The 27,073-nt window shown below is 36.0% G+C and overlaps 1 protein-coding gene across 1 annotated transcript in view; it reads right to left on the bottom strand.

Moving 5' to 3' along the window:
* Positions 1-3,052: 3,052 nt before the first annotated feature.
* Positions 3,053-27,073, bottom strand: part of LOC127168780 (uncharacterized) — a 49,996-nt gene continuing 25,975 nt past the window's right edge. The window contains exon 3 of the mRNA XM_051115852.1: positions 3,053-3,173. Within this exon, the coding sequence (XP_050971809.1) occupies positions 3,053-3,173 (121 nt within the window). The remainder of the gene's footprint in view (positions 3,174-27,073) is intronic.

Raw genomic sequence — 27,073 nt, 5'->3', positions numbered from 1 at the left:
GTTTTTGTGCTTAAAAAGTATACAATTTTTTATTTAAAAAAAAAAAAAAAAATGACTGATCGTTCCTTTAAAGAGAAGTACACTTCCAGAACAAAAATGTACAGATAATTTACTCACCTGTTTGTCATCCAAGATGTTTCGTATAGTGGACTTCTATGGTGCCCCCAAGTTTAAACTTCCAAAATGCAGTTTAAATGCAGATTCGAATGGCTCTAAATGATTCCAGCCAAGGAAGAAGGGTCATCTAGCAAATGATCATTTTCGAAACAAATTGACAATTTATATACTTTTTAAACTCAAATGCTCGTCTTGTCTCGTCTCTGCGATGCGCATGCGTAGTCTGTGTAATCTGGGTCAATACAGTTAGGGTATGTCGAAAAACTCCTGTCACAAACAAAAAAGAAAGACACAAACATCCTAGATGACAAAGGGGCGAGTAAATTATCTGTAAATGTTTATTCTGGAAGTAAACTTCTCCTTTAACATATTGTTATTTCTGTAAGAGAGCCTTTTAAAAAATGTTCGCATACTGTACATGTCATGTTCTAATTACAAGGGGGCTACAGGGAGCACATACTTCATTAGTTTTAGTCAAAGACCCACTGAAAATCAGGCCTAGGCAATGGGTGGCCACTTATCACACATTGGAGTGTTATTTAATTTTTTATTTTTTTTTACAGCTGGAGGTGATCTTGGACTGAAATTTAGCTAAAAGGAATATTAACATTGACTATCAAAACAGCCACTTGCAATGCTTTACACAGACAGCTGCTTTCGGTTAAAAAGAAGAGAAACCTCCAATAGAGTTGGGTATTGTTTTTATATAAAGAAAAACATTCCTAAAGATTGTTGTTTATACACACACATATATAAGAATGCTGTGAAATTGCAGTTCAGATTACAGGTAAAATAAAAGTCAATTCAATCTGATACTGTATAAACAGAAGCTGTTTTCTCTGTATTAAGTTTGAACACTGCAGCTGTCTTGAACACAGATTCTTTATTGATGCACACCTTCCATGCAAATCCCCCCTCACACCCCACCTCTACAGAAACACAACCCCACCACAGCAGAGAAAACACAACAGCATAACCCAATCACAGACTGCTTTCTGATCCAACTTTCACAGTAAATAACATTATTAAGGACTTTAAATAGACATTCGTGATCTTGTTAGAGTTAATTCACAGAGACAAATATGTCACAAACAGATTGGTTAGACCGTTAATTACTTTGATTTTAAGATGACACAATTTGACATAGCTGAAACTAACAAATGCCTTTTTTTCTTTTTACAAATTTGAGATGTCTATTTTTAAAACATCCTCTTTTGTCAGATTTTTTTTTTTTTCTTGCAATTAGTTTCTCTCACACACTGAAATAATGCAATTAGGGTTATTTGGTGTGATGGATCACATATATAGTTGTCAGGATGAACAATTATCTTAGTGTGATAAAGTGAGATAAATAAATTACAGCAGTCTAATTAGGAAGTTTGTATTTGAGCTAAGAAAGAAAGCAGTGAGTTTTGTGTTAGTTAGTTAGTTAGTTAGTTAGTTAGTTAGTTAGTTAGTTAGAGTCAGGTTATCTTGATTAAAACAAGGCAGGAGTTAAGATAAGGAAAGAGAAAAGAATTTTCATGTCACATAGTTCTCATCTTAACCATATCTTAGCTTTTTTGAGTTTAGTGTCAAGTTGTGCCCAAACTATAATGGCCAATGAAACAGGGCCGTAACCACCATAGAAATTGAGGCAGACAAGTCCTCCCCAATAATTAGAAATGGGTGGGGTAGGGTGTTTATAGAAACTAGTAGGGCTGGCAAACAATGAATTGCGATTAATCGCATACAAAATAAAAGTTTGAGTTTGCCTAATATATGTGTGTGTACTGTGTGTAATTATTATGTATATATAAATATAAGCACATTCATGTATATATTTAAGAAATATTTACAAGTATACATATTTATTATCATTTTTATAGAATTTATATTATATATAAATTAAAATATTTTGTACATAACATATTTCTCTTAAATATATACATGAATGTGCTTGTATTTATATATACATAATAATTACACATTATTACAATGCTAATTACATTATTTTGTATGCGATTAATCGCGATTAATCATTTGCCAGCCCTAGAAATGAGTTTTTTGCATTTTGTGCATTGAGTTGTATTCTTGCCGTAAGTGTTGCACTATTTCTGCCTGTAGAAAGCAGGTGGTAGACAGAATTTTGTGTATTTCTGTATTTTAAAGAGCTGATTCTAACGTCTGGAGTGCAGTGGGGTAGTGATGCTCTACAGTCCCAATAAAGTACGGCAAATCACAGTAGTCTGCTGTATTCTCCACAACCAAGCATTTAGAAATAGTCCACAAGTTAGGGAATTGTTAACTGCATTTAAACTGCGAATTCCCCATTCCATTATTTGCATAATCCCTTCAGTTGCTAAAACAATGCAAACAAAAAAGCGCTATCAGTGGGTGCCATTCATTTTTAGTGAACCTCCCTCAGTGACACATAAAACCAAAAACAAATAAAACTAAAATAAATGTGCTTCCGAACAATGTTAGCAAAAAAGCGCCACCTCTATCCAGCTCACAGCACGTCCAGCTGGGTATGAAGCGCTTCCATTTCATAAATCATAACACCGAACATATGCCCGAGCTGCGTGAGTGTGTGCTTTCATCTTCTTCAGCCACTTTTCTTCAACACTTCTTATCCAAAATAAACGCGTGGCAGAGAGAGGTAGTCACATCTCATACTTGTTCACTTCCAAACAGAGGGCTTAAGGTTGCATGGAGCCGGAGTCGGATGGGAAGTTGGCTAGCGGAACGATAACTGTGTGAGCGTGTTTACGCGTGTATCAGCGTGGGTGGGGGCAGGTCACTCGGTCACGTCCGAACTCAAAGGAAGTTGATCACTGCCGGCTTATCGCAGGCCGAGCCAGGCCACCCCTCGCGAATTAAAGGAGAAATAGTATCTTGCTCACTCATTTTTCAACCTCCCCGAGAAGCGGGAGAGCCCCGTATCCTTTCTTTCTCATCCGCTGCTGTTCAGCAGAGATAATCCAGGGCCCATTCTAGGCTGCTGAATCCATCTTACTCCAGGAGGTGGACCAGAGTCCTTGGCTCCAGCGAGGTCATTGCTTTTACGAACCTGCCTGAGCGCACACATACCGTACACACTTGCTTTCTTTCACATTTTTATTTTTTTAGACATTTAGGCTTGTTTTGTTTATTATCTTTGCATTATACATCAGAAAGTATGCACTGATTGCTTTGAGTTAATAAAAAATGAAATACCAAGAGGCAAAAGTGTGTGCACTACTCATCCTCGCCACACATACTATACTTTGATCTGCACATGGAAGACAAATACCAGGTGTTGTTAGGTTGCAGGGTATCTCATTTGATTGTGTTCCTCACAGTGCCGGGTGTTCATTTAGGGATCTTTCTCGGGAATAAACTCCAGTGTCTCATTATAGAGCTTTGAATCATAGAACATGACGCTCACAGAAAATGAAAAAGTGTAATGTCTAAGCTGTCTCAGCTGTCTCAGTCTCAGCTGCATATATATGAAACATGAATATTATATCCGTGTCTGCATGCATACATTGAACAATATATAGTTTTAAAAAAAAGACTAATGAAAAATACATGGGAACATTCAATATGAAAAATAATTATTTGAATTCAATAATTAGAAAGAGCACTTTTTGTACACAATGATAAGATTTTGCAACTTCTTTAATTACCAGAGATTTGGCATTTGTATATAATAATTATTGGAAAAGAAATGGAAATTATCTACTTGATTATCAGATAGGTTAAATATAAACTGGAAGTAAACATAAAAATACTCTTTTGTGTACACGTGGCTTTTCTATTTAAGCATGACTTGCTCATCTTGACCAAAAAAAAAAAATAAAAAATCTAGAACAAAACTACCTAGCACAAAGCTGTGCTGAAAAGACCAATGCAAAGACTACAGATGTAATACTTGTAGCTAACATGTGTAACTTTTATTTCATTTTATGTATTACTGTATATTTATTTATCCTAAACTTTGCTGTAAAATCGATCACACTTAATTTTAAGGTCCAATTGTTACTATTAACAAACAATTAACCATGACTTTTGCATCAATAAACTCCTGATTCGCTGCTTATTAATAGTAAGTAAGCTAGTTGTTAAGTTTATGTATTGGATGTTTAGGGATATGTGCTTTACAAGTACTAATAAACAGCCAATATGTTATTAATAGGCATGCTAATAAGCAACTATTTTTTTTGTTTTTATTATTGACCAAAGTGAAACACATAGATTGACAGCAACATCTTGACAGTGACTTATACATAGGATGAAATCAGTCACAAATATATACACACACGTATACACAAATGAGACAGAAAAAAAAACAAAAGGAGAGCAAAGAAAGGAAAAAACAAACAAACAAAAAAACAACAACAACAAAGACCAAGCTGTAAATGTATGGATGTGGTAGTTTAAATAGGTACAGAGATAAGTTAAATCTATAGTTTCATGATTTTTAATAGTAGTTATTATTAATTCAATTTCTGTGTGTTATTTGGTGAGGAAAAAATAGAAAATAAAAAAGAGAGATTATAGCTATAACTGCACTAAGTATTAAATATACATCTATACGATTTACAATAACAATAACAACAACATTATAACATAATATAATACTAGACAGCAGAAAGAGCCACAGATATAATCATCAATATAATGAGCATTTAAGTATATCCTGTTAAAGCTTATTCACTTCTTGGTTGAGTGACTTCAAAACATTGCGCCATGTACAATCACTAATGCAGGAACAAATCTTTCATAGTCAATATATAGATGGAGACAAATCAAATGACACTGACAGATGATAGCCTACTTTTAAAACATACACACATACATAACAGATACATATACATACACATTAACACATACATCCACACACATATACATACATATAAACATACACACATGGATATACACACACACACACACACACACACACACACACACACATCAATACTACAACGACCACCACCTCCACCTCTATTAATAATAATAGTAATAATAATAATAATAATAGAAATAATAGTAATAATAGTATTGAAAATAGTAATAATATGCAGAATTTATAAGTATTGTACAAAAAGAAATAGGACATCATCATAGTCAGTTATCATATAGCTATCATATAATTACAGTATAAACATACCGTCAATTACATACACATATATACACATACATACACAATGTATTCATCTAGAAGCAATTGTTGAACAGTATAGTAAATAACACTCATGTTTTATTCTTCTATTGTAAAGGCATTTTGTTTTTATATATCATGAGACTTAATTAGGACATCAGCTCACCAGCTAAATTTATTCAATATTTAATGGTCGGAACAGAGGGCTGAAGGTTGCATTGAATTTGAATAACTGGTTTTGTGTTTTTGATGTATGTTGTTCTTGAATGATAGGTACCCTTAACGGATGTAGCCACTGTGTAACTGATATTTGGCATTTATTTTTCCAGTTAAGCAATATTGTTTTCTTTGGCGATAGCTAGAGACATGAGTAAAGGTATGAGATGTTTAAAATACGGGTTAATTTGAGAGGTATCGCCGAGGAGGTAGAGCACGGGGAGCGTTGGGATTATAGTTTTGAAAATTTCTGTAAATTTGTTTGTAACATCTGTCCAGAATTGAAGAACTGGTGGGCATAACCAAAATGCATGAAGGCAGGAGTCTTGTGTATTTTAATTGCAGTTCCTAAGCCCATTTTGAACATCTTTTGTCGTGTAATGTGTATTCTATGTACAACTTTATATTGAATTAATTGGATATTTGTGTTTGTGCTAAAAATGAAAGTATTTCTACAAACTGTTTTCTGTAGTTCCACATCTGTGTTGATATTGAGGTCTTTCTTCCATTGTTTAACTGGTGCTGCAGTGTTTGTGTCTATAGATGATATTAAAGTATATAATTTTGTATGCGTCTATGCTGAATTGCTAATTGTGCTAATATGCTTTAAAATTGGAGGAGTTTGTGCAGTATCTTTGATTCCATTTGTAGTTTTAATGGAATTTCTAATTTGTAGATATGATGTTGTTGAGTGATGAGTGAGTGATGGGAGATCAGATATAATAATGTCTTTACATTCTGCTTGTTCTAACTCTAGCCACGGGTTTTGGATGGTGTCGTATCTTATCCATTTGCAAAGCTATTGTAGATGAGATGCTAAGTAATAGTGTAGAAAATCTGGTGCTGCTAAACCACCTTGAGCTTTATTTTTTTGTAGCTTTGTAAGCTTTTGTAAGGAACTAGTTATTAGTAAGAATTGGTCCCTATACTAAAGTGTTACCATAAATTCCCCACATTCATCAAGTTAAATTTATTTTGAAATCCACAGCTTTGTGTACATGTGGACAGCATTTGCCCTTCACAAGAAACCAATGTTCCAACCAGATTCGTGACAACCAAATGCTACAATATTTTGTACTTTTCAGATAATTAATCATCAGTTCTCAGGAAACATTGCAAGTCTGTTGATAGTGGAAGGCACAGTAGTGCAGTTTTAACAGCTCAGACCATTTAGTGTTTTAAGTAATTTTAAGTTAATTTAGAACGTGGTCATTGGAATGTGACAAAAAGTGATAATGGTGATGATGTCTGAGTGGCTGAGTTGTTTACTTTGTAATAAGTCCATCAGTTTCTACCGGTTTGATGCACTCAGGCCAATTTGCACACCTGTTTTGAACACAACTGTCTAACATTTTCGTAATAAAATGCTTAAAAATAAATGGAAGACGTTGATGAGGACTCGTCTAAAAATCATTTTCAACCACATTTGATTACCAAAATAAAGTCATGTACAAAATCTCAACAGAGGGGTAGGTTATAGGAACAGGACAGTTTAGGAATAATCAGTGCATTTCAAAACAAATCTAACTTGTAGCAGATAAATGTGGGGAATTTACAGGAAATTTTGTGATTAAAAGTTCAATGTGACAGACATTAAACCTAAGAGTGCTACATCTAGTCTTTTTATTGCTCTTTTTAGCACTATTTTTTAGGTGGTTAAAATAGATTGTTTTTGTCAATATAAGCTAGTCATGCTTAAACAGAAAAGCAGAAAACTAAAAGTAGAAGTGATAAGCTTTTTTTTTTTTTCTGGAGGGTGAAAAGCTGTGCTTAATTTTTCTTCAGAGACTCATGTACGTTTAAGTTGTTTAAGCATCTAAAACATTTGTACTCAGTAATTGATTGCATTTTAGCAAGTGAGCCACAGCATTTACTCATCAAAAGAACACTTTTTGTTCTTAATTTTGAACCTACTTGAGGATTTTGTAAGCTCTCTGTAGTGCTGTTAAAAGCTGCACGCAACTGAAATTAATTCCTTCAGTGCTCTACAAACACTTCAGTGTTGTGCAAAATAAAGTCCTCTAAAGCCGGAGCCAGAGTTTTTGCTTGGCTCGGTCCTGGCATCAGGCTGATTCTTGAACAGGACATCAATCCACACAATGTTCCACACAGCCTCCGTCTCATCACAGTGACAAATTAGGAGAGCTGCTAATATCAGACTCAGAGGAAGTGCTCTTGCCAAGCTCCATTGGGAGAGAGCCTGACCGATATTAACAGAGCATCTCCCTGTTCCCTTGCACCATGACGGATGAAAAGCATTCCAAGGGGTGGCACACCATGCGTGTCCCGTTCCATCCTGCCTTCTGGCAGCAAATATCACTTAACCAGGCATCCAGAAATCTCTGATGTCGGAGCATTACACCTTAGGCCAGGTTATGCATCTTTGTGTTGGCCTTGGATACGAATGGCTTGCGAGTGAAGGCCCTGTTGTTTCCAGCGTTTGTGAATCTGACGATATACAGAACTTGGTTAAGATTCTGATCATGGTCATTTTTCAGGCTATACAGCATTTAGGCTATCAAGCTCTCATTGTACGTTTGAGTCCAAACTGTTGTAGGTTTGCATCATCGGTGTATGCACCTCAATGAGCCAGTTGTTTCAGGAACAAGTCAGGAAGAGAAGAGGACATTACACTGTAGTATTAAAGTACTTGTCTCTTTTGTATTTAACAGGATTTTTTAAAATCATATTTAGGACTTTTTATGATCTTTTCAAAGGCCTCCACAAACAAAATAGGAGCATATGTCCAAACTGAATAACCTATACAATCTCAAAATAAAATCATAGATTGCAATTTTAAAATATTCAGAACATTTTATTCAATATATTGGTTTGTGTTGAAATTGGTTTGTGTAAAACAATATCAATACAATGCCAAAACTAGTAGTCTAGGGCATGGGTAATATACACTGACCAAAATTATAAACGCAACACTTTTGTTTTTGCCCCCATTTTCATGAGCTGAACTCAAAGATCTAAGACTTTTTCTATATACACAAAAGGCCTATTTCTCTCAAATATTGTTCACAAATCTGTCTAAATCTGTGTTAGTGAGCACTTCTCGTTTGCCGAGATAATCCATCCACCTCACAGGTGTGGTATATCAAGATGCTAATTAGACAGCATGATTATTGCACAGGTCTGCCTTAGGCTGGCCACAATAAAAGGCCACTCTATAGACCAATTTCGAGTGGACGTCACAGTGACGTCATCTGCAGCTGCGCACGCATAGTGGTTGCAGAAAAACACTGGTAGCAAGTGGAGGTAAACAGGTAAACTCCATGGAATAAGAGGGAAAAAAATATTTTTGTGCCTTTTGATGTCAAAATCGGAATGCAAATAATTTTTATACAATACTGTAGTCAAAGACGCCACTTGAAGCTAAACGCAGACGTTTAAACGGACATACTATGGATGAAAACTGCTATGATTACTCTACTTTTAAAGCATAAATTTGATTTAAACAATAGGTCTACATAATATTCACATATGCTGTTCATAGGGGATGTACTGTATTAGCCCTACAGTTACAGCATGAAATATTATTTAAACGTATTACTATTAACTTTTTAACATAACATTTTGTCATTTGATCTCACAATTCTGATTTTTGTTTCTCACAAATGCAAGTTTATATCTCCTAATTCAGACTTTTTTTTTATCTCGATTTAACAAAACTAGGGAGTTTGTTAGTTCTGAGGGAAAAAACAACAGTAGTGTGGGATATAAACTTTGAGCCGAGGGGAAAAAGAGAGAATGACGAGTTATTTTTCCTCCAGAGTTGTGGGATATAATCTCGGAATTGCGAAAATAAAGTCAGAATTTTGAAATATAAAATCAAATTTACCTTTTTCATTCTTTTATTCAGTGGCTCCATAGATTGCCACTTGAACCGCCCATAAAAAACGTCATCCCTGTTTCGGGTCTGTAAGACTATCCCACTATCTAATGTCAATTTCGTTGAATAACATTGCTTATGGCTGGGTGACAAGCTGTTGTAATATGCGAATAACATTTTGAAAATGACATCTAATCAATATAATCTATACTCTTTTTAAATCTAAGTATTTTGTGCCGTTTCCTTGTAATTCTCTAGCTGTAAATTCGCTCTCTCCGGGTTTTCTGCAACCACGCTGCGCGCGCATCCCGAATGTTTACAAACACATAATTGGTCTATAATGTGCAGTTTTGTCACACAGCACAATGCCACAGATGTTGCAAGTTTTGAGGGAGCGTGCAATTGGCATGCTGACTGCAGGAATGTCCACCAGAGCTGTTGCCTGTGAATTGAATGTTCATTTCTCTACCATAAGCCGTCTCCAAAGGCGTTTCAGAGAATTTGGCAGTACATCTAACCGGCCTCACAACCACAGACCACATGTAACCACACCAGCCCAGGACCTCCACATCCAGCATCTTCACCTCCAAGATCGTCTGAGTCCAGCCGCCCAGACAGCTGCTGCAACAATCGGTTTGCATAACCAAAGAATTTCTGCACAAAGAAACTCTGTCCAAGAAACTGAACAGTATTTATAATTTTTTACCTCTGATCCACCGCAATGTCCAACTGTCCTGAACGCGTTCACAACAGCCGGCATGTGATGTGTCAACGTGCTCTGGCATGTATACAAGAGCAATGAGTTGGGACCCAACTCATGTGATTTCTTATGATTCCACCATCTTCTTGATTTATTAACTTGTCATGAAACAAGGTTTGGAAATTATACCATAAGTGTGAGCATGTAACAGTGCATATGAGAACATAATCAATATTATACATTATTGAGTTATATACATGTTATTTATATATTGTGGTACATAAATGTTATATAGTGTTTACTAAAAAAGGGATTTCAGTAAATATTCTGCTTCTCCAACATCTCTTTTTCTCAAATGCACATATATCCTGGTGCAGCACAGATATCAGATAAGAATGATTGACTTTGGATAAAAACCGATAGAGGGTGTCTGTAACTGTAATCAAATCTACTTCATATAGACTCCTACTTCTCAAACACTATAACCACACAATGCTTTTTTTTGTATATGTAACACATCAACGGCTTTGAGCACTGAAATAAATTACAAGAGCTGCCAACTGAAATAAAGCTAATATAACCTTTATAACATGCCACTCTTCCAACTGCTTACCACCTGCATATACAGACCTCACATTAAGTTGCCACAAATTACCTGTCCATCAAAGCTAGTGAAAGTTGGTGTTACAGGTTACCCAGTGTTATCTTCATATGTTAGTATCACTGGTATAGTCATTAAGTCTGTAAGAATATATTCTACAGCATTAACTGACTCTTGTTGGTTCTAATTCTTTGCTGTCAACATCAGTGTGAGACACTTTATACAAATATGACTGCAATAAATGTAGACACAACACCATGATGTCAGTCTGTCGTACCCTAACAGGGTGGAACAACCTGATCTATTTACCTCATCCCATCATTAGCATTCATGTCCGTACATTATCAGCATCAATGCCACATTCCTCCTCTCCTTTCATTTGACATGTTTGTAATTTCAGGGCACTTGCTTGCTGTAGAATGATTTCGCATTCATCATCTTTCAATGCGAGCTCACATATTCAGCTTCTAAGATGCATTAGTGCAATAGGGAGAGAGAGATTTGCATGTCGATTAGGGGAATAGCATACAGAGCAAATTCTTGAATTCTGCATTAAATGGATTTGGTTTGAAATCATAAAAACATAAGAACAGAGAGATGAAAGACCCAAGATGAATGGGTTTTGTGAATGGGTGGTCATTTGGAAAACTTCCTTCCATTCCTCTCTGCTCTGGGTCTGTCACATCTTTACCAAAGTGTCACTGGTACATTGTAGGACATCCGGCAGAACACTCACTGTACAGTGTGTCAGCTATAGAAAAGCTAAAGATAATTACTAAATTATTAATGTGTCTAAAGTGGTCCTGCTTTGATGTGCTGTATCTGATGGAGGAGATGGAGGAACAGAGAGGAATCCCCTCTTGTGAAATGAAAAAGTTTCAAAGTGTATATACTGTGTATAATTACAAATAGATTATATTTTAAACCGGTGTTTCACTCTATGGTGGTCCTCCATGTCTTTCAGGCCAAACTCCTCCTCTGCATGGACGAGTCTGGTCCTGACCCGGTTGCATTCAAATAACTGTGCAGCGCAACCGACTTGGCTCTATGTGCCACCAAGACCACGGCTCAGGCAATTGGCAGGTCGCTGCGCTGAAGTCATCCCAAGCGATCCAACACTTCCTGCCAAAAAGCTTCAGCTCAGCAGCTGCTTCCAGTCGCCTGAAGTCTGATCTTAGAAGAACTTAACAGCACCCGAAGCCTGTGTCTCCAGCAGCCCAGCCAGCTCCCAACCCTGAGCCCCAACAACGCTCCCACTCGGGTAAATGCTACCTGTTCCCTAAGTGCCAGGGACCCCCAATTAAGATCAGGCGTCCTTCTGATTGGCAGGACAGGAAGAGGAGGGGGCAAAATCTCACTGTTGCTGGGCCTCCCCCCAAGCAGCCTCGGCTATGCCTCCAAACACCCAGGATGCCGAAGGCACTGTGTTTGTTAGAAATTCTGGTCGTATTCAAGCACCCATACAACTAGCCGCTGTAATAGCAAGCAAAATAAAAATAAAACAAATTTTCCTCTCCCGCTTAACACGAGTGTTGGGTCTCACAGCAACCTATCACTCAAATCTATCCAACCCCTTGTCACGTGGGCCAAGGCCTGGCAGGCCATCCCCAGAGTGTCAGACTGTGTTTTGGGGATAATAAAACAAGGTTACTTCAATTGGCTCAAAAACCCCTGCATTTTAGCAGTGTGATTTCCACCCCAAGACTGAGCAAAGATGCACAAGTCCTGCACTCTGACGTGATGAATTTACTGACAAAAGGAGCTGTAGAGATGGTTTCTCCAGCTCAGAGCAAGTCAGACTTTTACAGCCGTTACTTCAGTTCAGGTGTTCAGGATGATCACATTGAAGCAGATCCTTTTGTAGGACCAGTCAAAGTAACCTGTGGATCCTTTGCCAGAATGGCCACTTATATAGCCATATTGGCCATATTGGCAGGCTCTGGCAGGCTTTGTGGCCATAGGCTCGTGCAGCTCTGCTGCTTCGCCATTGCTTCGTTTTCATTTCATTGCACGAACCAATGGCCTTGCAGTTGCACTACGTTAGCGAAAGCAGCTTTAGTAATCGGAGAAAAAAGACTTTTCCCATAGCGTTGAGCGGCGCAGTACTCATACCCGTATCTCAGGGAACTAAGGTTACATTCAGCATGCATTCTGTGATTGCATGCAGTTGCTGACTGTTGCATGCAATTGCTTTTTTTATGCACGCTGTTTTATCGGTTTCACTTTCGCTTTTGAAATCGATCACGTTCAGCAAGGAGGGGAGGGGAGAGGATGTAAAGGGGGGCACAGCCCATGAATGCACCCCTTGGCAACAGCCCTGTTGTTACAGCCACACCAGTTCATTTGTGTGTGTATGCGTGTGTGTGTGTGTGTGTGTGTCTGTTTTGTACTCTTGATGTTTTAGTGTGTAACCTCTTCCTTGGTGTCCATGTTTTTATTGCTTTTTGGCTGATTTATTCATTTTATTTCATGCATTTGCAAAAACATGCTTTGGGTTACAGTCACACTCATAGCAATGGATTCTATTTACACTGTTAAAATAACAAGACTTTCCGCTATTATTCCTATTCCTATTCCTACCATTCCTATTTATACTACTTATTGCAAATAGTGGAAATTATCTGCACCTCAATATTGTAGTACATTATAAAACAGTATGCAGTAACTTTTTGGATTATTTCCTTAATTTTTATTGAAAATAAATGCCTTTCCCAAAGTGATATGAGATTTGAAAAGGGATATAAAAAAAAATTCGGCAAAAGGCGGATTCAAACTCGGGTCTATTGCGTCAAAAAGACTTGATGTGTTTTGCCATCCACTCCACTAGAGCGGATGTTCAGCAATCATCTTTAGTAGTGTTGACTACCCCAGTCACAAATTGATGGGCGGAGTAAATAGCCTCTGCCAACAAGGCAGGCTATTTGCACTTAGTGTAAATAGACACTCCGTTATTTTAAAGACCAATTCATACTAATAACTAGCATGCATATTACGAGCATATTGGCTGTTTATTAGCTTTACTTATAAAGTATCAAGGCAAAAGTCATAGATCATAGTTTGTAAATAGTGAAAAATGGACCTTAAAATAAAATGTGACCAATATCCATTCACTGTTCTGGATTCTATGCATTTGTTAAAATCATACAGAACAGAAAAGAAAATTGTAATGTGAAAAAAAAAGGTTAACTGTCTAAAAAAACTGAAGGCAAATTCAATTTGTTAATGCATTAACTGACAGTCCAAGTAAAGCCCCTTTCTTCTCTCTGTCTTTTTTTAAAATTGGTCACTGTAAAATATAGACTGGGGCAGAAGAAGTTATAGAAGTTATTTACAGTTTGTTACTGTCGTCCTCCACCCTTGCGGCTTTTCCGGACCTTGGCTCCTGTTTATCTAGGGGCATTGTTTTATTACCTTCAAAACTCTACTGGGAGGATCTTTGCGATGGAGTTGCCTAGCAACAGGAACTGGCTGATGATCCGCTGGATCTGAGCTTGCTGAAGGAGCGAGAGAGGAAGACAGGGTCTGCTGAAAATGCAGCTCTACCAATATAAAGATTAAAAACTCGAAAGGTAACATAATAAAGTGAATAATAAAGAGACATTTTCAATAAATGTTAACATTGTCAATTTGTCGATTGTTGTTTTCTTGCATTGAGTATTGAACCACTGAGCTAGAAGAGGAGTTGTGCAATCAGAAGAAAAGAAAAGAAGAAAGAGACGGGGAGACGAGGGAGAGGAGAATAAAATGGATGAAGCTTTGCTGCTGTGGTCACCTTGTTTTATTGCTGGCTTTGCTTATAAAGAAGGTCAATCGCAGGGGAGACCACTTTCAAAAAGTGCCTGACAAGACATTTAGCCGCAAGCTTTCCTCTCATGCCTCTCATGATTTGCAATTCCTTTGAGAGGAGTTCTCCTTGCTTCTCTTTATCCTCTGAATTGAAACACCACTGTTTCTCACTCTCTTTCTCACACACACAGGTATGTTTGATAAGCACTTGGCATCGAATCAAAATCATAGCCTTACTTTCAGACAAAGGTCGAAAGAAAGAATAAAGATAGAATGAAGTAGTATTCCTTGAGTATTCTTATCCAGAACAAAGTGTATATGGGTGCACAACATAACAAAATTGGACAACAGCTATCTCGAGTTGAGTGAAAGTGATATTTACACTGTATTTTCTACGATCTTACAAGAAACAGGAATAAACGATGTTACAGAGAGAACAGGGACCCCTTCAGCATCTCTTGTAGATAACAGAAAATAAAGATGCTCCATGGCACAGGAGAGTGCTTCTCTGGCACACCACCAAATGCGTCATCATAATTACAACAACAATTACAAGATAATTGTTATTGGTGAGTCTACAACAACACAATAGAGGAAATGTCAGGTCTCTTAGTAAGATACTTTTTATTCCTTTAATTTTAAACTTTTTTCCTTTTTTTACCATTTTAAATCAAAATAAACCCAAAAAACCATCATCATTAACCATTTGCATTCTCCCAATGTAGCAAATGTTCCACAAAATCAAGAAGCACAACTGTTTTTTTATTATTATTATTATTATTATTAAGCACTAAATTAGCATATCAGAATAGAATATAGAATAGCATAATTCAGAATAATCATTTCTAAACAATCATCTGACACTGCTTTGTCATCACAGAAATAAATTACCTCTTAAATATATTCAAATACACTCAAAAAAAATTCACTCAACTCCAAAAACATTTTTGATTGGGCAGTTTTGACCCAACAGTTTGGTTAAACTTTTTAACCCAACCTTCAGGGTAGTTTTATTTAACTCAAACATTGCTTAATTAATATATTTCTTGTTTAAAATTAATCCAAAAAAGGGGTGGAAATTAACATTTATTAATATGTTCAATAAATGAACATTTATTTATACGTTAAATAAATAATAATCAAATAATTAAAAACAATATTTTCGGGTGCTGTTAAGATTTTAAATGTTACTTAATAATAAATGTTTAGATTATTGCTGATACCTCCAGAAATTATGTGTCTGATTTTTAATTTTAATCTGATCAGGTTAATTTTAAACCAGGCATATATAGTAACTTTCAAACAATATTAGAAGTAAATACAATTTGGGATAAAACAACCCTGGGTTTGTCCAAAAAAATAAAAAATAAAAAATAAACTGGGTTTGTCCAAATTTTACCCAGCATTTTTACCCAGGTTGTATTTAACCCAGCATTTCTTAGAGACTTGGTGAGCATCAGAGACTTTCAAAAACATTGAGAGAAAAACATTTTAAAATATCTAAGCTCTTGACTCTAAGCTTTTGAAATGCTTATGTATAGTATATATAAAACTTTCATAGACTTTTTGTTTCTTCTTAAACTTGCTTACATGCACATCCGCACACAGTTAGAAGAAAACTTTAGTAATTAGCAAAGGGCTAATGATGTGCATTGAAGCCTAAAGGAATGGACGCCAAATCCAGCAAGAAAGCAGAGACTGAAACAAATGATTTCTCTAGAGGGGATCTGTGGGACAGCTCTCCACGCCCACACAACAGCAGCAGAGAGACATCGCAACCTTCCATAAATCACAACCGCTTCCTGTCATAGAGGGACTAGACAGGAAAGACAGGATGAGAGATCCAAGTGTATCATGTCCAGATAATCTAACAGTTTACAATGTCTGACATAAGCAAAACTGTCACTTACAGAACAGTCCTTGGCGACCCACGGTTCTTGCGGATACTTGTCAACTTGTAGCTCAAGACCATAAAAGTCAGTTTGGTCCATTGACGCAGTTGTGGAGAAGTTTATACTGTGTGAAAAGTGAAATATACAGGGGATGTCACTTCATTTGTACTTGAGCAAATGTGTACATATATGTTACAAGTCACCAGTCAAACTCTTCAAAGACGATATAGTTAGTGGAGTTTGCTTGTTGTAGCTTTGTTTCCAAGTCACACAACCCCAGCTGCATTTTAGGAGAAGAAAAAAAAAAAAAAAAAAAAAGGTACAAAAGCTGTCACTTTAGGTAGTAATATGTCCCTTTAAGGTACCAATATTCACCCTTTAGAGGTATAAAGGTGTACCTTTTGAAAACGCACCACCACAGTGACAGCTCTTGTACCATTTTTTCTAAGAGTGAGCTAAAGGTCACAATAAACTCTAAAGATAGCAAAAACCTTCACTCTTTCTGAGGTCATGTGTCCACCAGCATTTTTTAGCCAGCTCTTTTGAAAACAACCTGTGGGAACTAGAGAGTGCTTTGGAGGCACAGCATTTAGCTAGATCCACAGTGAACGAAATTTTCCTCCAAGCATTATTTTTCAGTTCACTACTGTTGTAGTCCAGAGATGTCATTTAATGGAAATATTGATACTCTGAGACCAGAAATATTTACTTCTTCTCTAGTGTTGTTCAGTCGTTGTACTCCACTGTGATTTGACAGCTGGGTAAAAAGTGGCATTGAGTGCTGCGTTTTACCTAAAGTTGAACATTTTTCAACTTTTTCATACAGATAAAATGGCAAGTACACAAAAAAAAACGTCTTGTCACACTATTGCCATTTTCAAAAACTACTGAAAAACATACATTAACCTCAGGACAAATGCTTTTGTGGACACATGGCCTTACATAAAAAACAAAAAATTCATGGAATATAAATTATGTTTTCAAATCTGAAAAATGAAATAACACCAGTAGAGCTGTCACGATTCCTCGATTCAATTCGAGTACTTCGGGGAAAAAAAAATAAAAGTAAAAAAATTGATTGCATTTTACGCATTCTGAGTAACCGGCAAAATACCGAAGTGGCTCTTTCCACAGATGAGAATCAATAAAACATTATTAAACCATTTTCCAAGGCTGCATGATATATTAAACCCATTTAAAATCACAATAAAAAATGCTATTGTAAATTCACAAGCTGTACAATTGATTTAAATAAATGGAGACACCATTCACAGTAAATGCTGCTCCACACAAACTGTTATCATTTACATGTATAACGCTTCTCAAACTTTATCTCTGTATTATTGCCATATTGCTGTGAGTTTCAGTTTATTATAACTTTCATCTGGGAACGCAACATCAGATTTGTAAGGTAAATCAATTAAACTACACAAACACAAGATCAATGTGTTTCTCAATATGCTAACTGTTCATTGTGATTTCAAAATAAAAGTTTAAACCCTCGCTCTGAGTTTACAAATTTTGATGTCCGCGTATTCAAGAAATTACAGTACACTCTTAAAAATAAAGGTGCCTCACGATGCCATAGAAGAACTTTTTCGTCTGAATGATTCCATAAAGAACCTTTAACATCTAAAGAACCTTTCTGTTTTACAAAACGTTCTTTGTGGAACCAAAAATGGTTCTTCTATGGCATCGCTGTGAAGAAACTTTTAATGCACCTTTATTTTTAAAAGTGTAGCTGTAGAATTTCTGTCGTAAAGAAGTGGCTATAAATATTAAAGATTAAGTGGATATTTGAATTACATGTTTAGTCAATACTAAAAAAGGATTAGTTTTATTTCGCATTTTGCGAAAAATTTCCCATAGGTACATTTTCGTCATGAGATCAGGTTAGTGTTTTAACAGTTTTGTTCAATAAAACCATATGATTACTTGTTTTTGATACTTCATTTGAACTAATTATTATTATCTTATTGCTATTATATATGTATTTTAAGTCATTCTAAAGCCTATTGTTCACTTAGGTCTATTTTATTACCACAAAAATTGATTATAATTATCTGATTACTCGATTAATCATCGGAATAATCAACAGATTACTTGATTACCAAAATAAACATCAGTGACAGCCCTACACACTACTATCATTAATACAATAATAATTATCATGAATATGGCATTAACAACAGTTCCCAAATGCATTCAGAGATAGCTGTTTCTCAGTGACAGTTTACTCTGTAACCTGCATTTTTCTGTATTTTAAATAGATCACATACTAGCATTATTATCTTGTATAGTGAATTGGTTATTTTGGTGAAGCAGCCCTATTTTTTTCCTTAAATGGAATCAATAAATCAGAACATATTGTGCTAGTGCTGGTTCACTGGTTCAACGCTATTTTTAGAGAATTGATTTCTTAACACGGTCAATGGGGATGTAAATAGTGTAGTCCAAGAGAATAAAGCTATTTTAAAAATACAATCAAATCAAAAAAAAAGGAGAGAAAATAAAACTGGATCACTTGGTCAACTGTCTGGAAAACCGGTCTCGCGCTGAATCTTTTGTCCCCTTCGCTTCAATAAAGAAACAAGAACAAAAGCCTCAAACTAAAAAACTGGTCACAAGTGCAAGAAAGACATTTGAGATGTTTACTGAATTGGGACAGAAATAAAGAGCATCTCAGGGAGGAGGACTACGACGTTTGCTAGATGCGTGTGATATTACCTTGTCGCAGCATCCGATTTGAACTTTCTCTCATCGTCTACCTTTCACTCAGATTTAATTAAATAGAAACATCAGTAAGATCTTTCTGTCTGTAGCCTTTTTTATCTCCTTTCAGTGCCACAGCTTATCATAACATCGTCATGCTTTTTGTGTAAACAGTTTAACCTGTTGTTTGGAGCCATTTGTGAACTGCAGTTTTAAATTGTAAATGCACCAAGTTATAATTTATTCTATGATGGTGTAAAGAAACATGACAAAACTGTTTCTTTTTATCAGTTTACCAGATGTAAAAAAAAAATGACGTTCTTACTGTTTGCAAACAACCGCAGGCCTTGGCAAAGTAAATGAGTTTTGATGTGCACAAAGTAATGGTGTTATGAATGTCATAGCTTTTTCCCCCATTCAACATGTTTTTCATTTAGAAAAATAAAGATGATTTGCATAGAATCTCAGTTACACAGTGTATTTAAATAAAGCATCACAGAAACAAAAGGAAGTCGAACTTGACAAATTATGTGTTTCTGCTTATTTATGGACTAAATCTGCACAACAACAAAAACAGTTTTTCCTCTTCATCTGACGTTTATCTTATGTGCATAGGGGGAAAAAAATCTATTGCCATAAAAAATATACTGTCATCATTGTCAACATTATAACTAATGCTTAGCTTCTTGCAGGATGACTTGAAATTATTTGATTATATTTTTTAAAAAAAAGTGAGAGAATTAGAATTCTACAAACACCAACAAATAAAATGTGAAGTAAAATCACGTCTCTGTTTCCTCCTCAGTAGCTCGTAATCTTGACTCTTATATAAGCAAAATAAATAAATAAATAAATAAATAAATAAATAGTTAAATTTAACAAAATAATACTCCCAGTTTCTATATATATATATATATATATATATATATATATACACTTATATATTTATTTATTTATTTATTAAAAAGATCTGCCGTAATTACAGTGGAAGTGCCAGAGGAAATATCTTTGCCAATACCTTAAAAAAAAAACGTAAGACTTTTATTTTAATGATGAGTATTGTTTTGGACAGTGGAGGCCTTTGAGTCAAAAAGGTTGTTTTATAAGCACATGAATTCCATGGGAATTAAACCCAAAACCTTTGTGTTGCTACTGTAGCACACTCACCAGTTGAGCTATAAAAACATATTATACATAATTAATCCATTATGTGGTTAATTTACATAGACAACAAATTATGTGGCAAAAATAATCACAATGAAATACAACACTATTTAGCATCTGGTTACACTGGATTGCAGGTGGTTAGTGAATAAGAGACAGGTTTGGCACTGAATAATACAAATGTGGTGCAACAGTTTGGTAAGTTTGGCCTGAAGCATCTATAATGTTTGGTTTGTTTGAAGTTGTGCAACTCTCCAAAGTGTAGTTTGCGCTGTAATAACACAGCGCTTTGCAAAGACATTCATCAACCAGGTTGTACACATATGTTCTTCAGACACTTAAATAATCACCATGTTGTAAATCACATATTATTTCACCACGTACCGATTTTCTGACCTCATCTCATGCCAGAAATAGAGGAGGGAGAAGGCATGGGCAGGGCAGCTGTGGAGTGCGAAAAGAACAAATCTGCGCTCGGAAATGTATAATTTAATCTTGATCATGAGTTAATACACCATATGCTCCTTGCAATTAAGCTGTCCATGGATAACCCATCTCTAATTTGTTAAGAGTTCAATGCAGCGTAAAATCTGGGGCAGGTCATTCCCCTGAGTTTAATCTAGCTAGCATGGTGGGAAGAGAGAGAGAGAAAGAGGGAGGGACAGTCAGAGGGACGGGGAGAAAGAGAGTGGGAGAAAGAGAGAGAAAGATAGTCAGGGTCTCTAATTACTAGGGCTAAATCACCAATGAGAGAGCAGTGCTTCAGAACACCTTCAGCTCTACTCCGTCTTCATTCAGTGATTTATAATTAGACAAAAGAGAGCAGGAAAAAGAGAGTAATAGAAAGAGACGAACGTACAGTCATTTCAGTGGAATGATATAGCAGCGTAACACCAGAGAATGCAAGTTTCTACCTAATGGGGAATTGACATTGCCAAGGCATTTAATCTCAAGCAAATTAAACTGGGAATAAAGCATTAAAAGCCATGCAAGATCACAGAACATTAAGTGTATTTTCACAGTTGTGCGACCACAGATCTAAAGTCAGGGGTTTAATGCAGCTATTTTTTAAGAGGACTTCAGTGGCGGGCCAGACTTGACACCTTAGGCAAGATCAGACATGAGCAAAAAAATAATAATAAATAATAAAAATAAACACTTTCTCTATTGCAGAGATTTTTACATTTTTTGATGCCCAGAACATCCAGATATGAAAAAGACTGGTCCTTTCCTAAAAAAAATAAAAATAAAAAAAAATAAAAATGGCTGTTTTCTTTCTTTTATATTAAGATAAATACATATTATACCGTTGAGGTCAACAGTTTACATCCCCCATTCAGAAACTGCAAAATGTTAATTATTTTACCAAAATAAGAGAAATCATACAAAATGTATGTTATTGTTTATTTACTGACTTGAATAAGATACTTCACATAAAAGATGTTTACATATAGTCCACAAGGAAAAATAATGACCCCCTTCAAAAGTCTACATCCCCTTGATTCTTAATACTGTGTTCTTATCTGAATTATCCACAGCTTTGTTTTTTTGGTTTTTGTTTTGTTTTTGTTTGTGATACTTGTTCATGAGTTCCTTGTTTGTCCTGAACAGTTAAACTGTCCAGTGTTCCTCAGAAAAATCCTTCAGGTTTTCCAGAATTTTTGGTGTATTTGAACCCTTTCCAACAATGACTGTATGATTTTGAGATCCATCCTTTCACACTGAGGACAAATGAGGGACTCATCTGCAACTATTACAGAAGGTTCAAATGCTCACTGATGCACCAGAAGGAAAAAACATGCATTAAGAGCCGTGGGGTGAAAACTTTTGAACAGAATGGGGATGTGTACATTTTGCCTAAATATCTTTTTTTTTTTTTTCATTTAGTACTTCCCGTTAGAGGCTACAGAAGAAGTTTCACAGAAGACAAAATAAGTTACATTTACCCTAATCTTCAAATTCAAAAAGTTTTCTTATTCAAGTCAGTACTAAGTAAACAATAACATGCATTTTGTATAATTCCTCTTATTTTGGTAAAATAATTAACATTTTACAGATTCTAAAAGGGGGATGTAAACTTTTGACTTCAAGTGTAATATATACTGTATAGTAGTATAATTTAGTACGACATGTAATATTAATATAAAAGATAAAATGTCGTTTCCAAAATGCCATCATAATGCACTGTCACGTCAATAAAATATAAATACAAATATTTACATTACATTGAAATTGTTTTGTTCTGCCCATTAAATTGTGGCATATACCTGAATAGAAATAAATTTCTTTATATAAACTTTTTATTTCCACAAAATGCACATTCACTTCTAAATAAAAAAAAAATGCACAGAGGTGAGTGTATTATTCCTATTTAGATACTTCTATTGATCACTACTCATTCAGACTGATTCGCAAATGCAGGCTTTATCACGTGAACCAGTCGCAGCTGAACATAACCAGTCATATTCAATCATATCGCAATGGAGGCATTGCCCCCAACCAAACTCAATGCATGCTTTGGGGGGGTCTGTTAAAACTCAGTGAGCTCAGGGGAGGTGAGATAGATATGGACTCTCCCTGTAACTTTACCTGCTGGTGTCACTGTTGGACAGAGTTTCTTTAGAAAAACAAGTGAATTATACACTTTTTAATATTATGTTTTGTAATACTGGCATTGTTTTATATTTGTACTACAGTTTTTTTCTCATCCAATATTTTGAGGAGACACTACCTCCCTTGCCTCCTCAGAACAAAACGTCCCTGATCTTAATTTTAATGTCAACTTTAACTTGTTTTTTTCCCCTCTCAGTTTTTTTTTGGAGTAATCCCAACTACTCTTTTGTGGTAAAAATGTCATGCAAGATTTGAGTGACAAGAAGATGAGCAGATGATGGCATAATTTTCAGTTTTCATTTTTTTTCAAATGATTTTCAGAAGACACAGAAGATTTAGACATGAATCTGTCATTTCTGCCACGGCGTTTAAGGCAACACCTTTTCAACCCACAATAACTGCACTTCATTTACAAATTATGTTCAACTTGGCAAAAAAAAAAAATCCACTTGGCCAGGTTTAAATGGATATGACCCCACTACTCTCTTCTAAACACCACAGATATTGCTGTAGCACTGAAATGTTCCCTATAGAGTAAAAAATACCACAGTAAGAGGCAGATGAGGATGATTCATTTTTCATCCAGATCATCACAGATGCCTAACTACAATGACATGTAATTTGCTGTTGCAAATCTGTGATGCTGTTCCATGACTAAGCTATGAAAACAGAGGAGGAGGCTGAAGCCGGACTGAGCTGCGAGGAGGCAGTAAGTCTGAAAGGTAAATCACGGCTTGCTCCATAACATAAGCCTCCATAGGGAGAACTGTGTTTTAAAGCCCTGTCTGACTTATCGATCCAGAGCCAAAATTGCACACGGGCCCCTAAATACACACACAAATACTTGACACTCACTGTTGACTCATTTAATTAGTTACGGTCACAGGGGAAGCTCAGATCTCTGAACCAAGCCTCCACCATTTTGTATATAAGGACGTGCCGTCACCTCATCTAACAAACACCAAGAGACATACACAACATTTTTATTAATTAGATGACTTGCATTATTACTGCGAGTTGGGAAACAATGACAGGACCCACTCGTGGAAAAAGTGTGTAACACAGCACCCATCCTGCATACTGATGTTGCGGCTGGGTGAGCTTTAAATCCAAACAGGTCTTACGGAATATTAACTGATTAATTAGCATTCACATCACTTGCACAAAACAGGCTTAATTGAATCGGGCACAGCAGTTTTGAGTGCTGGAGTCTCGGTGATGTTAATTGTGACGTTTGGAAAATTGAGTCTCTAATTAATGGCTGATGAAAATATCGTGTGAGAGTGAGGAAAGTCAAATTAGTACTTCTATAATTTTATCTACAGAGCTAATATGGCAAAATGAGTCTTTTTCACTTTAAAACGCTTGTACTTGAGAGATATTCTACATTAGCAAATAACTGTGGACATTTTTGCATGTACTTCTGTTTTTTTCTCTCCTAGAGCATTAGAAAAACCCTGTTTGAAGTGAACTGCCAGGTCAATGCTCATCTGGTAGCTTAAATGATTTGTCCAAATGCATGCTGGCTGACAGCATCAAGCATCATTTGCTGAACAGCTCTGCTAGGCTGCAAACTGAACTGATTGAATAAGCAGCCGTGTCGTGACATATACAGTACATGCACACTATACCGGTATCAGTCAATTCCCACAGGCCTCCTTCAGTGATGTCAGAGCAGAAGCTTTGACTGATTCATGAGCAAAAATATGTCTGCTCTCTGCAAAACTGACACAACTCTCTTGAGGATTGAAAGCTAAACCGTAAAAGAGGGATATATTTATGTGATTAATTTGCTTTTTGGATGTATTCATTATTACATTTTTATGTCTTGGACATTTTATGTTGCTCCAGTTCTATATTTAACTTTCACCAGTCACCTCTGTCCTTCTCAAAGCAATTTTTCCTCAGTCCCTACCACATCTCTTTAATAATTTTTACCCGCATATCGTTCAATACCTGCATGACTACTGTGAAACACAAAATGAGATATTTTGAACAATGTTCAAACGTCCATACAATCAGTCAGTTGCATCTAAAACAACAGTGGACCACATTTACTTTCAATGTATGGCCAAAAGACACTTTAAAATCTTCTTTTATGTTCAGGTTTGGAGCAATGTGAGAATGGGTATAAACAACAATTCATCTTTCACGAATTTCCCTTTAAGAGAGACGTGGGAGAGACAGGCCTTTGGAGAAAAAGGTGGAAGTTAAAAATGGAAGTGGAGCAACTTAAAACCACATGAAGGTGAGTATGACGACAGAAGCAAATTTCTGTGTTTGTATGATGACATGAAGGAATTGTCATTCGAACACGTTTTATCACAGTTGAGTCATGCAAATTTTCTTTCATAGACGTCACCCTGAGAAGCAATTATAGTCCGAACAGTGTTAATGACTTAATTTAAATACTCACAGCACCACAGCGTCACTTGAATACATTTGTTGTCTGGTACCTGGTAACTGCATTGTAGATTGTTAGTGAATAAAATACGGGTTTTGCGTACCATACTCTTTAAAATAAAAATTCCAAAAGGGGGTTTTCAAACAGTGAACTCTTAAAGAATTAGTTAAATTCCTGACAATACTTACTTACTCACGCCATATCATCCAATATGTTCATGTCTTTCTTTCTTCAGAAAGAAACTTTATTTTTAAGAGTGTACGTACTACTGTTTAATAAATTTGCCTCTATAGATACTGGCCCTCTGTTGCTGAATTGGACAAAGGATTACACAGAAGATGGAGAAGTGTGCTGACATCAACCCCATCCGAGTACAAGAGGGAGATGAAGGTTTGTGTCCAACTGCCAGAATCAATAGGTACATCAAAACTATCGCTGATACTTCACTCTCCCTTTCCTCTGTTTTATTTATCTCTTGTTTATCTCCGTCAGCACACAATGCCAGAAAGCAAAAACGCTGACAAACATATATATCTTAAGCAACTACAGCATTTTCATTTTTCTCTCAAATAAGATAGCCAGTGCGTAGCTGCAGAAGTCTAGCTGAAAGAAGTGTTTCCTGACCTCCCCTCAGGCCCGACACACTCAATCTTACATGGCTTGATGTAGAAGTGAAACATCATGACCTCCTCTCTGTCAGACAGAGAAGTATTTGTTTCAGCTTCATCTGAAGAGGAATCGAAGCGAGGTGCCCTTGACAGGGTCACGGAAGAGTTGATTTGCCATTTTGGGAGCCTTTTAAACCTAAAGTGACCTAGTTGTAGCCATGGGAACCTCAGTACAGCCGCAATGCAGCCTGGCAAAGACAAGGTGAGATTTATGGTCAAAAATAAAAAAGCAGCATCGACAGCATCTGCTAAAATCTTCCTAAAACTGCCTCAGACTCTACTGATTTTTATCACTTGAAGACCGCATGAAATGGATTTACCCTTACCCTGCCTATATTCTAAATGCATAATATTGATTTTATTGCGAATGATTCATCCATGGAATAGTTTAAGGTGTTAAAGCTTGTCTCTGGTGGCGTACACCAAACTTTTCCGATCATTTCATCCTTAAAAACACCATCCCTTTTGTACAATCTACTGCAAAATCATATTTACTGTAGATATGCCTCTATCCTATCAACAACCAAACAACTGAACCACCTGACCCTTTGCAGCGAGTTTGATTGACAGGCGATCTGATCAGTCATAACGCAGAATCTGCCATTTTAGCCTGACAAACAAACCAGACAGGAGAGTAGATTAACGTCAGTGGACTTGAACTTGAAAAATTGTGTGTATTGACGTCTTTCCGCAGTTGAAACAAGACACCTTCTGATGTTCATTCATGTTTATTTAATGCTAAAACTACACTCTAAAAATGCTGGGTTAAATACAACCCAGTAAAAAAATTGGTAAAATATGGACAAACCCAGTGACTGGGTTGTTTTGACCTAGTGGTTGGGTTAAATGTTTATATGGCTGGCTTAAAATGAACCAAAAATAGGTTGTAAAATAAAAATCAGAAAGATATTTACTAGACGCATCAGAAATAATCAAAAGATAATTTATTTAAAATGTTTATTATTTAATTTTTCAGCTTGTTGAATTATTTTAATGGGTTGTTTTTAAGGTTTTTACCCAGGTGCTAGGTAGTTGAACTATTGTTTTTTTTGTTGTTGTTGTTGTTGTTGTTGTTGTTTGTTACCCAAATGCTGGGTTCAGCTTGTTGGGTCATTTTATTGAGTATTTTTTTTTTTTTTTTTTTTTTTAATTCCGGTGCTGGGTAGTTTTTCTGTAACTAAGCTGCTGGGTTATTTTTAATGCTGGGTTATTGTTTTTTCTACCCAACCGCTGGGTT

This window comes from Labeo rohita, chromosome 7 (genome assembly GCF_022985175.1).
Source record: "Labeo rohita strain BAU-BD-2019 chromosome 7, IGBB_LRoh.1.0, whole genome shotgun sequence".
Lineage (NCBI taxonomy): Eukaryota > Metazoa > Chordata > Actinopteri > Cypriniformes > Cyprinidae > Labeo > Labeo rohita.
This window is presented reverse-complemented; position numbering and strand designations above follow the sequence as displayed.